The following is a 13558-nucleotide window of genomic DNA, read 5'->3' on the forward strand; positions in this document are numbered from 1 at the left end:
ACCTTAAAAGCACAGCATTTCCTAGTTTCCATAGAACTCTGCTATACTGATGGCAAATAGAACCAACAAGGACTTGCAACAAAATGTTATAGTCTGGAGAGCTGCTGTTCAGCAGTCCAGCCATTTCCCCCTCATTGGACATTCAGCATTCTTTGGCTAGGCATGCTCAGTCCTCAATGAGTTGCTGCTGGGGGCTGCCCCATAAATTTTTGTATTCCTGAAGATCTTTTAACCTTTGGGTTCTTTCCTAAGCATGCTGATTTCTCAGTGTCACTCACTGAATTTGTTAGGACTGTATATCTTAATGGAAGGCTGGAGACAGGATGATCAAGGAACATGTCACAAACACAGGTGTTTGTTGGGAGTGGCTGACAGGGGCTAGGGTACTTGGCTACTTTCCCCTCGTTGTGTCCTACTCTTAGAAGTAACCAGGAATGGATGTTGCACAAAGTTCTTGGAGAAAAACATCCTAGTAGATTGTGGTCAATCGCAGGCAAGTAATGTCCCCTTAACGGACTGCAGGCGCTAGGTCCCTTCGTTGGTGCCGCAGCAGCAGTGACTGTTACGGGAAAGCAAAATTAATGTTAGCTGTATCGCTGTGTGTGATATGCATCTTTTAAATGATTTTATTCCCCTGATTGTCTTTTTTCCTCCCCCCTCAAAAAAAATAAAACCTCCCCCCAAAAAGCTCAAGAACTCCAATAACAATGGGTAGATCACTGCCAGCTATTTTATACTGGGAGTAGATCGCAGTCTCTTGGGAGCTGGACGTGCCTGATGTAGTTCACTGTTTCAAAAGTTACAGCTGTAGAAATAACTTTATTTTAGGTAAGCAAATCATTGCATTTGATCCTAGGAATCTATTCAAATTATACAGCTATTAGTCAGTCACTGGTTTTGAACTCACATTCTTTCTTCCCATTGTAAAATTTATTTCGCACATTGACCTGACAACACCTTTCTAGTGCAGCACTCCTTGTATGCAGCCAGTTAAAAATTGGTACAATTTGCACAGAGTAATCTAAGGCTTTGGTCTTATAGCCCAGTGTCTATTTATGTGGCAGTGATGAGAGTCAGTGAAGTAAGCAGCTAGTCCCATCCTCCTAAACTAAATCCAAAACATGAAGAAATGGTTGGCTTGCAGCATTCAGAGGCCCAAACAGAATCTATGCTGATAGCAAAAGAGAATGCACAAGTTGCCAAGCTGAATAATGCCTTCAAATAAATTAAAATGCAACACAATACCCCAAAATGTGCAAAATAAAACGAGGCAAGGAGACATTAGCCTTTAATGGAACCAGAAGGCAGGTGAACATTCCTTCCTTGGGTTCCCCCATAGCACTTAGTGTGAGTTTCAGGCTGCTTGTTCTGTCAAGGTAATCATTTCCTTTTTGTGCTCCCTGAGCTGGGTATTATATCTGCAGTCCAAGCCAATCTCCATCAGGAGGTAGTAAAATCAAGGGCATACAGGGCAGATGCCAGGGTGGCATAGAGATGAGTGGTGCTGAAGCGCAGGCAGTACACAGGACTGCTGGTGGGTGATGACAAGTAGAAGCTCTGTAAAGAAAAAAGAAAAAAGATCCTCCTAGATAGGTGATTTCTGTTATTCAGGAATAAGAGCCAGTGATAAGATGGCAATCATCCAGCACCCACAAAATTCCATTGCACCCTGTAAATCTGCATCTGCATCATAGCAAGAAGATAACAGAACTGAGGTGAGGCAACAGTGAGGGCACTGCCAATTGTCTTTCTGAACGAGACTAGCTCAAAGTGGCAGCAACAGCTTGAGAAATCGCCACTACACAGATATATTCCTACTGACATCTTTGGAGTTTGACTGAACCCAAAGCTGTTGTATCAGATCCCCATAGGCAATTCCTTGCTCTCCCAGTTAATTTGCATTCATTTATTTAGAACACTTCTTGATTGCCCAATCAACAAAGTCCCCTGGGCAGTTCACACAGAGTTCAAACAATGAAAACTTTAAAATTATTAAAACATTAAAAATGAATCAGTTCGGTTTCCTGCCTAAAAACCAGCACAAAACAGCATGTCAGCATTTAAAACCTGTACCTGGTCTCATGAAGTCATAAACACAATTCCTTGTCCTAGTACCATGACAATATGGAGCAGCTGGCAGGCTTGTTTTAGTCCTGTAAGAACATTTGTATCCCACCCTTCTGGAGCTCAAGGTGACAAACACAATTCCCGTCCCCCAGCCAAAAATTAGTGTGTAGCAGGCTTGTGCCCCAGGGAAGTCACTTTGGTGCTGCTAATACAGTGGTTGGACTTCACCCCCGAAGGCACACTCCACTGTATTTCAAGACAGACGGATGCCAACTAAGCAGCACTGAACAAGTTACTAGCTTCATGGCTGAGTAGGTATTTGGACTCCCATCTATTACTGTTTACGTAAAGCAATCAGGAATGAGCAGAAGTGACACACATCTCCACACCCTTAGTCCCTGTGCGGGAAACTTGATATAGTTCCCCTTTTATCAACTTTTGGGAACATAATGGTGATTCCTTACCTGTAAGCACCTGGTTTGTCGCTTATCCCAAAGACGGACCACGCCATAATAAGAAGATCCACTTGCAATCATGTGATTCCCATTGCTCCTAATGCAGTACAGGGCACTGTCGTGAGGCTCTTCCCATTGCTTGACACATTCCCTTTTGGGGAGAAAAACGTCACAAAAGACCTTTAGAGCATTCTTTTCCACATACTGGATCACAGTCTTTATGGATAGCCTGGCATGTCAGAGCAAGACACCCAGGAAATTAGTAACCAGAATATTCCCAACCAGCTTTGATAAATAGGCTACAACACTGACCTTGTGCTCGTCCGTAAATCCCAGTATCGGATATAGGTATCATACCCACAAGACAGCAAGGTGGAAGGTGTTTCATAGAAAACATCCAGGACTCCAGCTCCTCGATGGAAGTCTGTCCCAAGGCAGGTGACTAGTTGCCCACTGAAAAGAGAACCGATTATGGTACTGAACATCTTTTTATTACATATGTTAGGCTTCTATTTTGATGCAGTTCTTCTGTCAGGAAAGATTAATGAAACCAAAGTGTTGAAAGATCATTCAAGTGCAGGTTAGTTTGTATCCAGTTTTTTAAAAAGAAAAAGAGCACAGGTTGCATACCAGGACAAATAAATAATAGCCGTTTTCCCTTTGAAAGTATAAAAGCCGTTACTCAAATCTACCTCTCACACTAAGCAGAACTAACATGTTTTTCTGTAAAGCAAAGAGCACTGACAAGCAGCCCTTATATTAGCAAAGATGCAGATTTATTTAGATAATATACTAGTTGTGGAATCCATAGACACCACATTAGTGGTCATTAGAAGATCTCTGTAAATATGAAGGGGTATATGTGCTTGGCTGTAGTATAATTCTCCCTCTGGTGTACTTATATTATTTTCTTAGCACTCTGCTTCTATATCTAGCCATAACAATTTGGGGATTTCTTGGCAAGAGAGGGCAACCACTTTGTGAACAGCAAGACGTACAACTGTGTCAGAAAATAAATCTTTGTTGAGAGCACTACTATCCTTGACAAACAAAGACTCATGCAAAAGACCTCCCTGGTAGACTGAAGGAACACTTACTTGATATAGTGGAAAACAGCATGTGCTGGAAACAATTGTGCTTCTCCAAGGGTTCTATGTATTTTGTCTTTGTGCTAATAGCCCTAAGCAATCCTCTCTTGTCTACAAATACCAGCACAGCAAGGAAGGAGACACTCAATCAGTGCAATCCCACATTATGGCTGGAAGATCACTGATCAATTGTAAACGCAAGAGTTCAGTACGGAAAGCAGGTTTTCATGAAGACTGTGGACCATAGCAGTGAGCTGCATTCTACAGCTTAATTGTTTAGGAAGCTTTTGCCTGTTACTCCCCCCCCCCCCCCCCCAAGCATTCATGTAAAATGGTTACTTGTATACCTGAGAAAGTAAAGCATGAACATGGCAAAAAAAAGTCCAGTGTTTGGAAGCACATGTACCCTGAAAATTGCTAGGAAGCCTTGACTCCCTTCGTTGCACATACATGGCAAAAACGATATTCGCTGCCATGTGATGAGTAAAGCTGCCCTTGGTTTCTGATCTGTCCAACTCTGAATGAGTGAAGGATTCTTCTCATGGGAAACATTTTCTGGCTCACTGCATTTTTAGGCAGCATCTCTGCAATACTGAAAAGCAACTCCATTTCTCCAAGACTCATTTCCTTTTTTATTTTGTTCTCACCTAGATGGGTTGTACTGCATCTGTACTCCAGATATGCTTTTTGTTTTCAGTAAACCCTTTCTTTCAGTTCACCTAGATTGGTTCCCTTCTTCCAGCCAGCCTCTTGCATGTAATGTTAGTGTTAGAGATGACAGCATTCACTGCACTTCCATCATTATCATGAAAGCATTTCAACCTGCTCTGTTGTGAACTCTTAGCACTGCAAGACAACAATGCCCAAGGGAACTATCTAGACTTTTTCTAGTGCTCAAATTACACAGGATATAGCACTCCCCTATCTTTCATGACAGCTTATCTCTCATGGCAGCCTTCGGGGGAAGGTGGGGAAGCATGATATGGCTAAAATTGGGGAGGACTGGGGATGGACCATATCGTTGTTGTTTTTAAGTGTCCCCACATCACACAACCAACACTGAAAGGCAGGCTGTGTTCATTCCCATCATCTGAATCAGTCTATTGAGCAGGCTCACTTTAGATGAAAAGCCATCTGAGGCTGCTTTCACAGGGACCCAGTCTCACAGACATGGCTCGGGTTGCAGAACTTTCTGCAGCCACTTCCCCATGTCTAAACTGGAAGGAGAGGAGCTGCTTCTGCAATGCCCCACCTTATTCAGGAGGCATTTTCATAAAGGAATGAGAATGCAACTTTATATCAGGAGACATTTAAGGACCAAATGGGCATGAAAGGCAAAAGGATTGCAAGGAATAAGAGGCTGAATAAGACAGCTGAGTAGTTCCCTTCCTTCATTACAGCTACAAGGTCTGTCTAGCACAGGGCTCTCTGATTAATTAATACATGCTCCTAATCCACCGCCCTTGCAAGAGAAAGCCGGGCTGCCACAGTTCTCACTACCACTCAGACAACAGTGTCCAATGAAGCCCATTCAGCCACTAAAGACCCACATGTCCCCAGCCCTTCTCCTCCTCCCTAACGGTCTAATCAGAACTGGTCACAAAGCACCGAGCGCCTGCTTTTCAGGCTGCCGCACTGGCTCTCGCTCCGTGGGACAATGCAGCCCCACTCCCTGAAGCAACTAGTGCCTCCCCCTCCTCCCAGTTATTTTGTTACTTTCTGCTCCTTGATCCCGTATCAGTCTTTCTGGGGCACCCGAGCCAGAGGCCTTAATTCCATCTGTAATCTGGGCTAAAGCCCCATCGGGGGTGGGGGGGATAAAGACCACACAATAGGCAAAATAGAGTCCCGGGAGATGTTCAAACAAGTAAACACCGTTGTGTCAGAGGAGCAAAATTGCTGAGAAAGCAGATTAGCACCAGCAGCACTGGTGTCCCCCAGATCAGAAGGTGAGCCCTGCCCTGCTCGCCAGAGCCAACACGCTTCCATGATCACAGCACCGGCGGCCTGCTGGGGCCGGCCCATCTCCCCCAGTCACTCTCCAAAAAGCAGATTACGGAGAATAACAATTTCTTTGTGGCTGTGTAATTCCCTCCGTGACCGTGACTGTGGAACACTCCATCGGGCCGTAATGCCAAGGCCTTAGCAACCATTTAACACAACCAGTCGGCCCTAGCGATGCTCCCCCCAAGGCAAACCTCTTGGGCAAGCTTTAACATCAAGTGCAGGAATTAATCCTCATCCCTCCCCCCCCCGACCCACCCACAAAACCTGAATCCAGGGGTGCTGTGTTATTGCACTTTGTGTTTCTCAAGGCAGGGAATTGCTGGACAAGTTCTTAAAACATTAACCCTTGGAGGGAAGGAGTGTAGCCCATCTGCTCTATACAATATGCAGCTAGAGGTAGATGAGGGGAAGACGTTTGCAGGATCAGGGCAGGAGTAAAAGGCAAGGGACCCATCATCTAAAGAAAGAGGGACTCCTAGCCAAAACAAAAACAAAGAAAACTGCCCTGCTTTGCAATTCAGAGGAGGAGCTGGGGAAAATGAGGTTAGTGGGAGCTATACTTAGGCACCCTACTTAGGGATGCTGGCCAGATGTATATGGAAGCATACAGAGGCAACTATATCACCCCACACTGGGAGCTCTCCAGAGAACCGGCTTTGCTTCTCTGGCTTTGCCGTATTCCTCAGCCCGGCTCTTGAAATGCAGAACCTCAAGATATGAAGAGGATTTCCTGTCTCTCAAAAGGAGGAACACCTGAAAGGATGGCCCTTTAACTCCTGGACAAGAACATCCTGATAAGTTGAGGGTTGTTTTTGTTCTTTGCCTGTCCAAACTTATCCAAAACTCGTAGAATTCATAGAAGCATGGAATTGGAAGGTGCCCTGAGGATCATCCAGTCCAACCCCCTGCAACGCAGGAATATGCAGCTGTCCCATATGGGGATCCAACCTGCAAACGTGGTGTTACTAGCACCATGCTGATAACTGAGCTATTTGACCACATATGACTGTGATTATACTGCAGTTGTGTGACTGACAGAGTTGCCTGAAAAATGCTCCTTAGATGATAGCTGAACTGCCAATAAGCTTTCCTCTCCTATACTCACATTAGTGAAAAACTTTCCAAGTTGTAGAAAAAGAAAAAAGCTCTTGACAAATGCCAATAAGCAGAACAGAATTGGAAGCACATCATCTATAGAGGTGCTTCTATGCAGATTAGAAAATCTAGAGATTGCTTGGGCAGAGAACATTTACCAGGAATTGAGACCATGGCACTTAAGTTAATCATGGTTATAAAGTAAAATAATATTGTGTAACATTAAAATGAAGCCACCCTAATAACCTCACAAAAACTTTTTTTAAAAGCAAACTTTCAGAAATTCTCATGGGATGCTGAAGATTTAACAGAGCTTCTGTTCTTTCTAATGAAAGCACTTGTGGTGTATGAACATTTTTAAGGATTGTATGAAATGTTTTCAACCCTTTTTGTTGAGCAAGCCGTGTAACAACTCCCCCTCCAGGAAAGTAAAATAAAAATATTTTTAAACTATTACAAAATTCAAAGGCAAAAGTTTGCACTAACTAACCATTACTTGGAATTTTTCAACATCATGGGACAAGAATGTTCACAAACATATTTCCAAGACTTCATTAAGCTTTCAGTGTCAAGACGAGCTTGGTGAATTTTGCAATATACAGTATGTCATGAGACAAACTCAGGCCATGTGTTATTTGTGGACACTTCCCACAATTGGATTGTAGATGTCTGGCCAGCATGAGAGGGCAAAGCAAAATGCCTAAGATGGAAGGCTGTAACATTTTGCAGAATCCCATGGGGATGCTTGCTGAACCCAAGGTTTCCATGAAAAATGCTGCCCCAAGTGGTACTATACTAACAGAGCCTTCCAACAGCTCTTTTTGTCTGAAACTGTAACACTGAGAAGATACCCAGGGAGCTAAGGACATGCTGCAAGGCACTTTGGGGTGTGGGGTGTGGATATGGAGGCATTTCAATCTAAAAGCACTTCTAAAGGTGGTATAAACTACATTCCCATTTGTAAGGAGGATCTGTTAGTGCAAATGAGCTCTCAAGTCTGCAGATGCATCCACAGGAGCTCTCCACCCTTTATCCTGACATGAGATCTGTAGCACTTACAACTGCTACATTTACTTACTCACCCACTCATTCTCTTTTGTGTCTGAGACACGACTTCTCCATCAGCACCTCACCTACCTTCCAGGCTGGGGAAGGATAACATCAAAATGTGCTGGCAGATGGGGACTGTTCAACCTCTTCTGCTTAGACTTGACCCTGAGCCCTCTCATTTATGAACAAAATGATTTCCAAAGGGGTGCCCGTATCACTCTGTGGCAACAAACACTAGAGTCTCTCCCCTGTAAGAAGTATATTGTGTCGTCACCTTTCATAGACTTCATCGGATGCATGGAGTAGTCTGAAAAGTTTATTAGGCCTATACACAAACTGATTCAGATAAAAGCAATCAAAAAACAAACAAACACACATTAAAATGTAGCCACAAGGAAGAGAAAATGCAAGAGGTGTTCTATCCAGAGTGCAGAGGGAGTTCAGAATTCAGTTTCAGCCAGTGTCATCACAAAATGAAATCTGAATGGAAAGGGGCAATCAACAATTGTAAAAGCAGTCAGTGATCAAAATAATTGTTGAATTCTGTTCACTCTTTTTGTATAAGAACTGGCAAGACCTTTCTTGCATCAGAAACTGTGGGGCTGGAAGCAGATGAAACAGAGAAGCAGTTTGCCATTTCCTCCAGATAAATGACGAGACAGCTTTAGAATCTTATTTTTGGAGGCTACCTATGTGTCTTCCATAGTGTTAAGGTATTCTGGGGCAAGCGCAAATCCTAACTATATGTTCCACTGTAGCTGGTTTACCCGCAGAAATAACTACATGTGTGGGTGGATTACTCATTCCACTACTTGTTCAAGTAGTAGACCATTTGTGTGAGTGGTTATTTCTGCAGTTATGTCTGTCCTGGCTTAAGCAATTCAATCATTCTGCTGCCACCCATTTCCCATAAAGATCACCTTTCAACTCCACACATCATAGAAAGGTTGAATGGCTTCTGGCTAGGTTTAAGGAAGCCAAGACTCTTGACGTTCAACTCACTGTACCCACTGTACCTTGGAAAAGCTTTTCTGTTTGCAACATTACAAAGAGACATTTCGACTCTAAACAATGCCCTTCGTCAGTTGGCAAGAGGCTCTTGTATCTCTTGCTACTACCCAAGCCCCTTCCAAGTGGCACAAGCATCATCTTACTAGGGTGACGGCTGCCTGCTCAACAGTTTGACTGCTGAATACACAAGGTCATCTGGCAGGGAGGAATAGAATTTAGTTTGCCAGCAGCTCTCCTGTTTTGTCATAATGCCCTTCCTGAAATAGTATTCTAACCACACTACTAGGACTAGGAAATCAGCAGCACAACCAAGATTAAAAAGGCAGAACAAAATGAGATGACCTGGAAATTCTCCACTGGGTTGCTGTTGTTTTTTACCCAAACCCGGTCTTCCATTATTCAAGTTGGGTTGAGAACAGAGGCCATAAGAAGTATTATAGCACTTTCAGGTCCAGTAAATTTAGGAATGAATTCTCAGAGGCAAGAACCTATTTCAACAGCTGCAGTGCACTAGAACTGACATGAATTTAAATTTACAAATTAGATGTATCAGAAGCTAATTTTGATGCTGATAAGTTAACACATTCATCTCTCTCTTTTCCAGAAGTTTAGACAAAACATAAGTGGCTAACCTTTTCAGGTCTAACAGCTGCATCACCAAGCAGACCTTTATTTCATTGCATGCACATGTATTGAAATAAAGTGGGGAACCTTTTTCAGCCCAAGGCCCAGATCCACAGTTGACGTGCTTTCCATGGGTCATTTTGCAGTTCTGGCAGGTGGGTGAGGCCGCTCGCCTGTGATCTCACAGTGCTAATATCTGAGAAAAGCCTCTGCTGCTGGCTTTTACCATCAAGGAGCAAGCAGCCTTTGAGTATTTAGACAACAAATCTCCACACCTGATGTCATATGACTTCAGGTGACTAACAGATGGGCATGATTTGTCCAAAATGGCCTCACAGGCCAAATTCAGAGGCCTGGCAGGCCTAATAAGGCTTATAAGCCGGGATTCCCCACCTACTGATTAAAGCAAACTTGTGCATGATCTTAACCTGGTATATCATCCATGCACGATCATCTACACTGGCAGAAAAAAACATGCCCAAGGCAGGCTTAACTACGTTGCCAAAATTTGATGGAAATTTTCATGCACAGTTACATTTGGGCATTGTTCGCAGATGTTTGGGTTTGGGTCTCAATAGCCAAATGCTTTGTTTCAATCAACTGCAAACAGCATACCAACAAAAGTCAGAAACTGGAATGTTCCAGAGCCAATATAGAATTGTTGTACCACAAAGAAATGACTTGGTGCTTAATTTTAACCAGAACTGAATTCGCAAAGGTAATTCCAAGATGGTGTTGCCCAAAGTTATTAATTAAAACGAAGCTAGGATTCTCAAGATACTATCAAAAACCTGTGAGTCACAGAAAACTACACCAACGCTTATTCCTGCCACTGCCTGCCCCCCAGACTTAGTTCTCCATTTTGATACATTCCAATTTGTTTTTTAAAAGTCACACTGTTGCTTATGCCTATGATTCGCTAATAATATAGGGACGGAAAGCATACATGGTGAGAAGCATAGAAGAATCAGGAGGTGGTCTACTGCTTTTATGAACTCACAGCTAAAAGTTTATTAATAAAGAATCAACAAGTGTTCCTGGACCATTTACAAATGAACCAGAGTGAAAAGAACTTGGAGGTGTAGCCATAACAGGATTCTTGGGACAAGGCTACTTTTTAAAAAGTTAACGCTGGACAGCACATTGCTTATAATGCTCCCTGTGCCAGCTGGAGGCACGCATGCCTTTCGCTACAGCAGGGGTGGCAATGATAGCGGTGGTAGCGAGGCTGGAAAAAAAGCTTTGCCCTCTTTTCTTCTGGTGACTCTGAATTAGCCCACACACACTTTAAAGGTTCCAATAAAGAGATACAATTTCTTTACCTTTCCTGGCTCTGAGACCCTGGAAGTTTTTTGTTGTCCGGGTTGTCGTAAGGTTAAGTTCAGAGGATAAACTGACATGCTAGCTATGGGAAAAAGCCAGTTTTCTCAAATAAAGCCACAACGGTGCAAAGGAGACCCCTCTGGGGCTTTTATTTGGGAAAACAAACAGAAATGGCACCAAGCCCTTCTGCTTTACGGGCCAATTTAACTATCAAACCAACTCTCTCCCTCCCAGAGGCAAAGAAGGGAGAGAGACACGGCAATATGACAATGGCAAGAAACATTCAGGGGAGAAAGGACAAAGCAAGCTGTCTGTCTCCTTGTCTTTCTTGTTCAGGGTTCTTTTTCTTAGCACACGTGTGTTCTTGTAAAAACGATTAGATTGCAATTTGTATAACATGGTGACCCCCAAATTCAGACGTTTAACCCCTTTTCTCTGCAAAGAATGTGAAGAATGTCTCAAAGATGGGGGGAATTCGCTCAAATTGGGGGGGGCAGTAAGGAAAACCGGCGGGGAGTTGTGTGGGAATAAGCCACTGTATAGCTTCTTTTTGAACAGACAGCACTTTGGAGGTCTCCTTCGGCCGTCAGACAAAAAAAAGAAAGAAAGAAAGAAAGAAAAATGGAGAGTCCAAATCAAAACAAAGCCATCTGTTTAAATGAGCCAGCCCAAAGGGTTGGGGGGGGGGGAGTGCTCTGTGTGTGTGTCCATCCCACATGTAGGTGCTCTTATTTTTTATAGCTTCTGTTGATTCTCTTGCCACCTAGAGGAAAATAAAGATTGTCTTATGACTCATGAGCATGAAACTGATCAGAGACCGAAATCTTCTGGAGGATTTTGTTACAGATATTGCAAGATGCTGTTTGAGCACACGAAGGGTCAGAACAGAAGTCAGGAGTCCAAGGTAGATTGAAGGGTAGATGCTGTTGCTTTGACTGTATAAGAACTTCAAATGAAGCAAAAGAGGGCTAAGAACTAAGAAAGTTCAAGTCTACCTAGAACTGATTGTAACCATGGTCCTATGCACATTGACTTTTAAATAAGCTTCACAGGAAGTCCATCCAACTTACTTCTAAATAAAGGTGGCTGGGACTGAGCTATAACTTGCACTAAAAGGCAAGACACTGTGAGAGTTATAAGGTAGAATCTTTGACCAAGATTTTCATGCACATGAAAGCTTATACCCAGAACAAACTTAGTTGGTCTCTAAGGTGCTACTGGACAATTTTTAATTTTTTAAATTTATTTCTAATTATTAGAGTTTGACTCTATCCATAAGGCGTATTTATACAATCCCCCCCCCCCCATGCAAAACACAGACACTAAAGCTCTACAAAGTGTATTAACCTCTACAAAGTGTACCCAACACTAAGGTTGGAGAAGCCTCTCGAGATATACCTGGAGAAAAGTCTTACTTGTTCAACTCCTCTTGACTTGGGTATCAATCAGATAAACCCATATGCTGCCCCTCTTAGCAGTAAAATATATTAAGCTTCAGAGGGTGAAAGTGCATTCTGGTTACATGTCAGCACACAGACAAAAAGGCTAATTTTTATATTGTGATTTTTGAAAGAGACTCTGCTTCCAAAAGTGAACATCTAAATTCTGATCAAGATTCTTTAGCCAGGAACGTTAATATTGAAAACAACAGAAAATAAGTCAGTCCAAAGCTTTGAAAAAAGTGTATGTCTTACACCCCTTTTGAAGAGACAGCAAGAAGGTAGCTTTCCTCACATCTTCTGGGAGAAGGTTCCATAGTTTAATAATAATAATAATAATAATAATAATAATAATAATAATTTATTATTTATACCCCGCCCATCTGGCTGGGCTTCCCCAGCCACTCTGGGCGGCTTCCAAAAAAATATTAAAATACTATAATACATCAAACATTAAAAGCTTCCCTAAACAGGACTGCCTTCAGATGTCTTCTAAAAGTCTGGTAGTTGTTGTTCTCTTTGACATTTAGTGGGAGGGCGTTCCACAGGGAGGGCGCCACTACCGAGAAGGCCCTCTGCCTGGTTCCCTGTAACTTGGCTTCTCGCAGTGAGGGAACAGCCAGAAGGCCCTCGGTGCTGGACCTCAGTTTTGGAGAAGTCACTATAAAAGGCCTGCTCTGACTAGTTGAAGCTTATTTATTTGGTTATATTTCATAAGTTTTATATACCACTTGATTGTAAGAAAACCTTAAAGCAGTTTACAAGAAGAATAAAACAACAAAATTATCAATAATAAGAGTTAAAAGCTGCTATTTGAAACATTTTTTTTTAAAGTATAAGCTCAAAGCCAGATTAAACACATGTCAGCATTCCACAAGTCTGGATAGGCTTGCCTGAAAAGAAATATTTTTTGCAGGCACTGATAAGGTGCCTGCCTGATGTCACTAGGCAGGGAAGCTATATCATCCACAAGGGAAGCTCCATGTAGACTGCGCTACAGCTATCCAGCTTGGAAACTACAGTGGCATGGATCAGCATAGCAAAGTCTGACATTTCTATAAGAGGGAGGAAGGAAAACTTCCTTATGACCAGAATATCGTAGGAGACCCTCCTGGCAACACCTCCAAACTGTTTCTCAAGAAGCAGTGGTAGGTCCTGGAGTATTCCCAATATTCTTTAATAACGGTCTCTGTGATTTATCTTAATTGGGGAATCACAGACAGGCTGATCTCCTCCACATCCTTACCATTCCATATCAGCATGAATATATATTGATCTCACTGAACAACTACAGGTAACTTGGTATGTTCTGAATCAACAGTAGGAATGGGGAACATGGAACTATGCAGATGTTGTTGTACTACAGCTATCATCTTCCCTAAACTACTGACCATACTGA

General features: G+C 42.7%; 1 protein-coding gene across 1 annotated transcript in view; it reads right to left on the reverse strand.

Moving 5' to 3' along the window:
* Positions 1-799: 799 nt before the first annotated feature.
* The window catches only part of FBXW4 (F-box and WD repeat domain containing 4), a 75392-nt gene continuing 62633 nt past the window's right edge, over positions 800-13558 (reverse strand). The window contains exons 7-9 of the mRNA XM_079977485.1: positions 2835-2975; positions 2532-2673; positions 800-1557 (exon numbers count right to left, since the gene is read on the reverse strand). Of these exons, the coding sequence (XP_079833611.1) occupies positions 1441-1557; positions 2532-2673; positions 2835-2975 (400 nt within the window). The 3' untranslated portion in view covers positions 800-1440. The remainder of the gene's footprint in view (positions 1558-2531; positions 2674-2834; positions 2976-13558) is intronic.

This window comes from Podarcis cretensis (assembly GCF_951804945.1).
Source record: "Podarcis cretensis genome assembly, chromosome: 5".
In the NCBI taxonomy this organism is placed as follows: domain Eukaryota; kingdom Metazoa; phylum Chordata; class Lepidosauria; order Squamata; family Lacertidae; genus Podarcis; species Podarcis cretensis.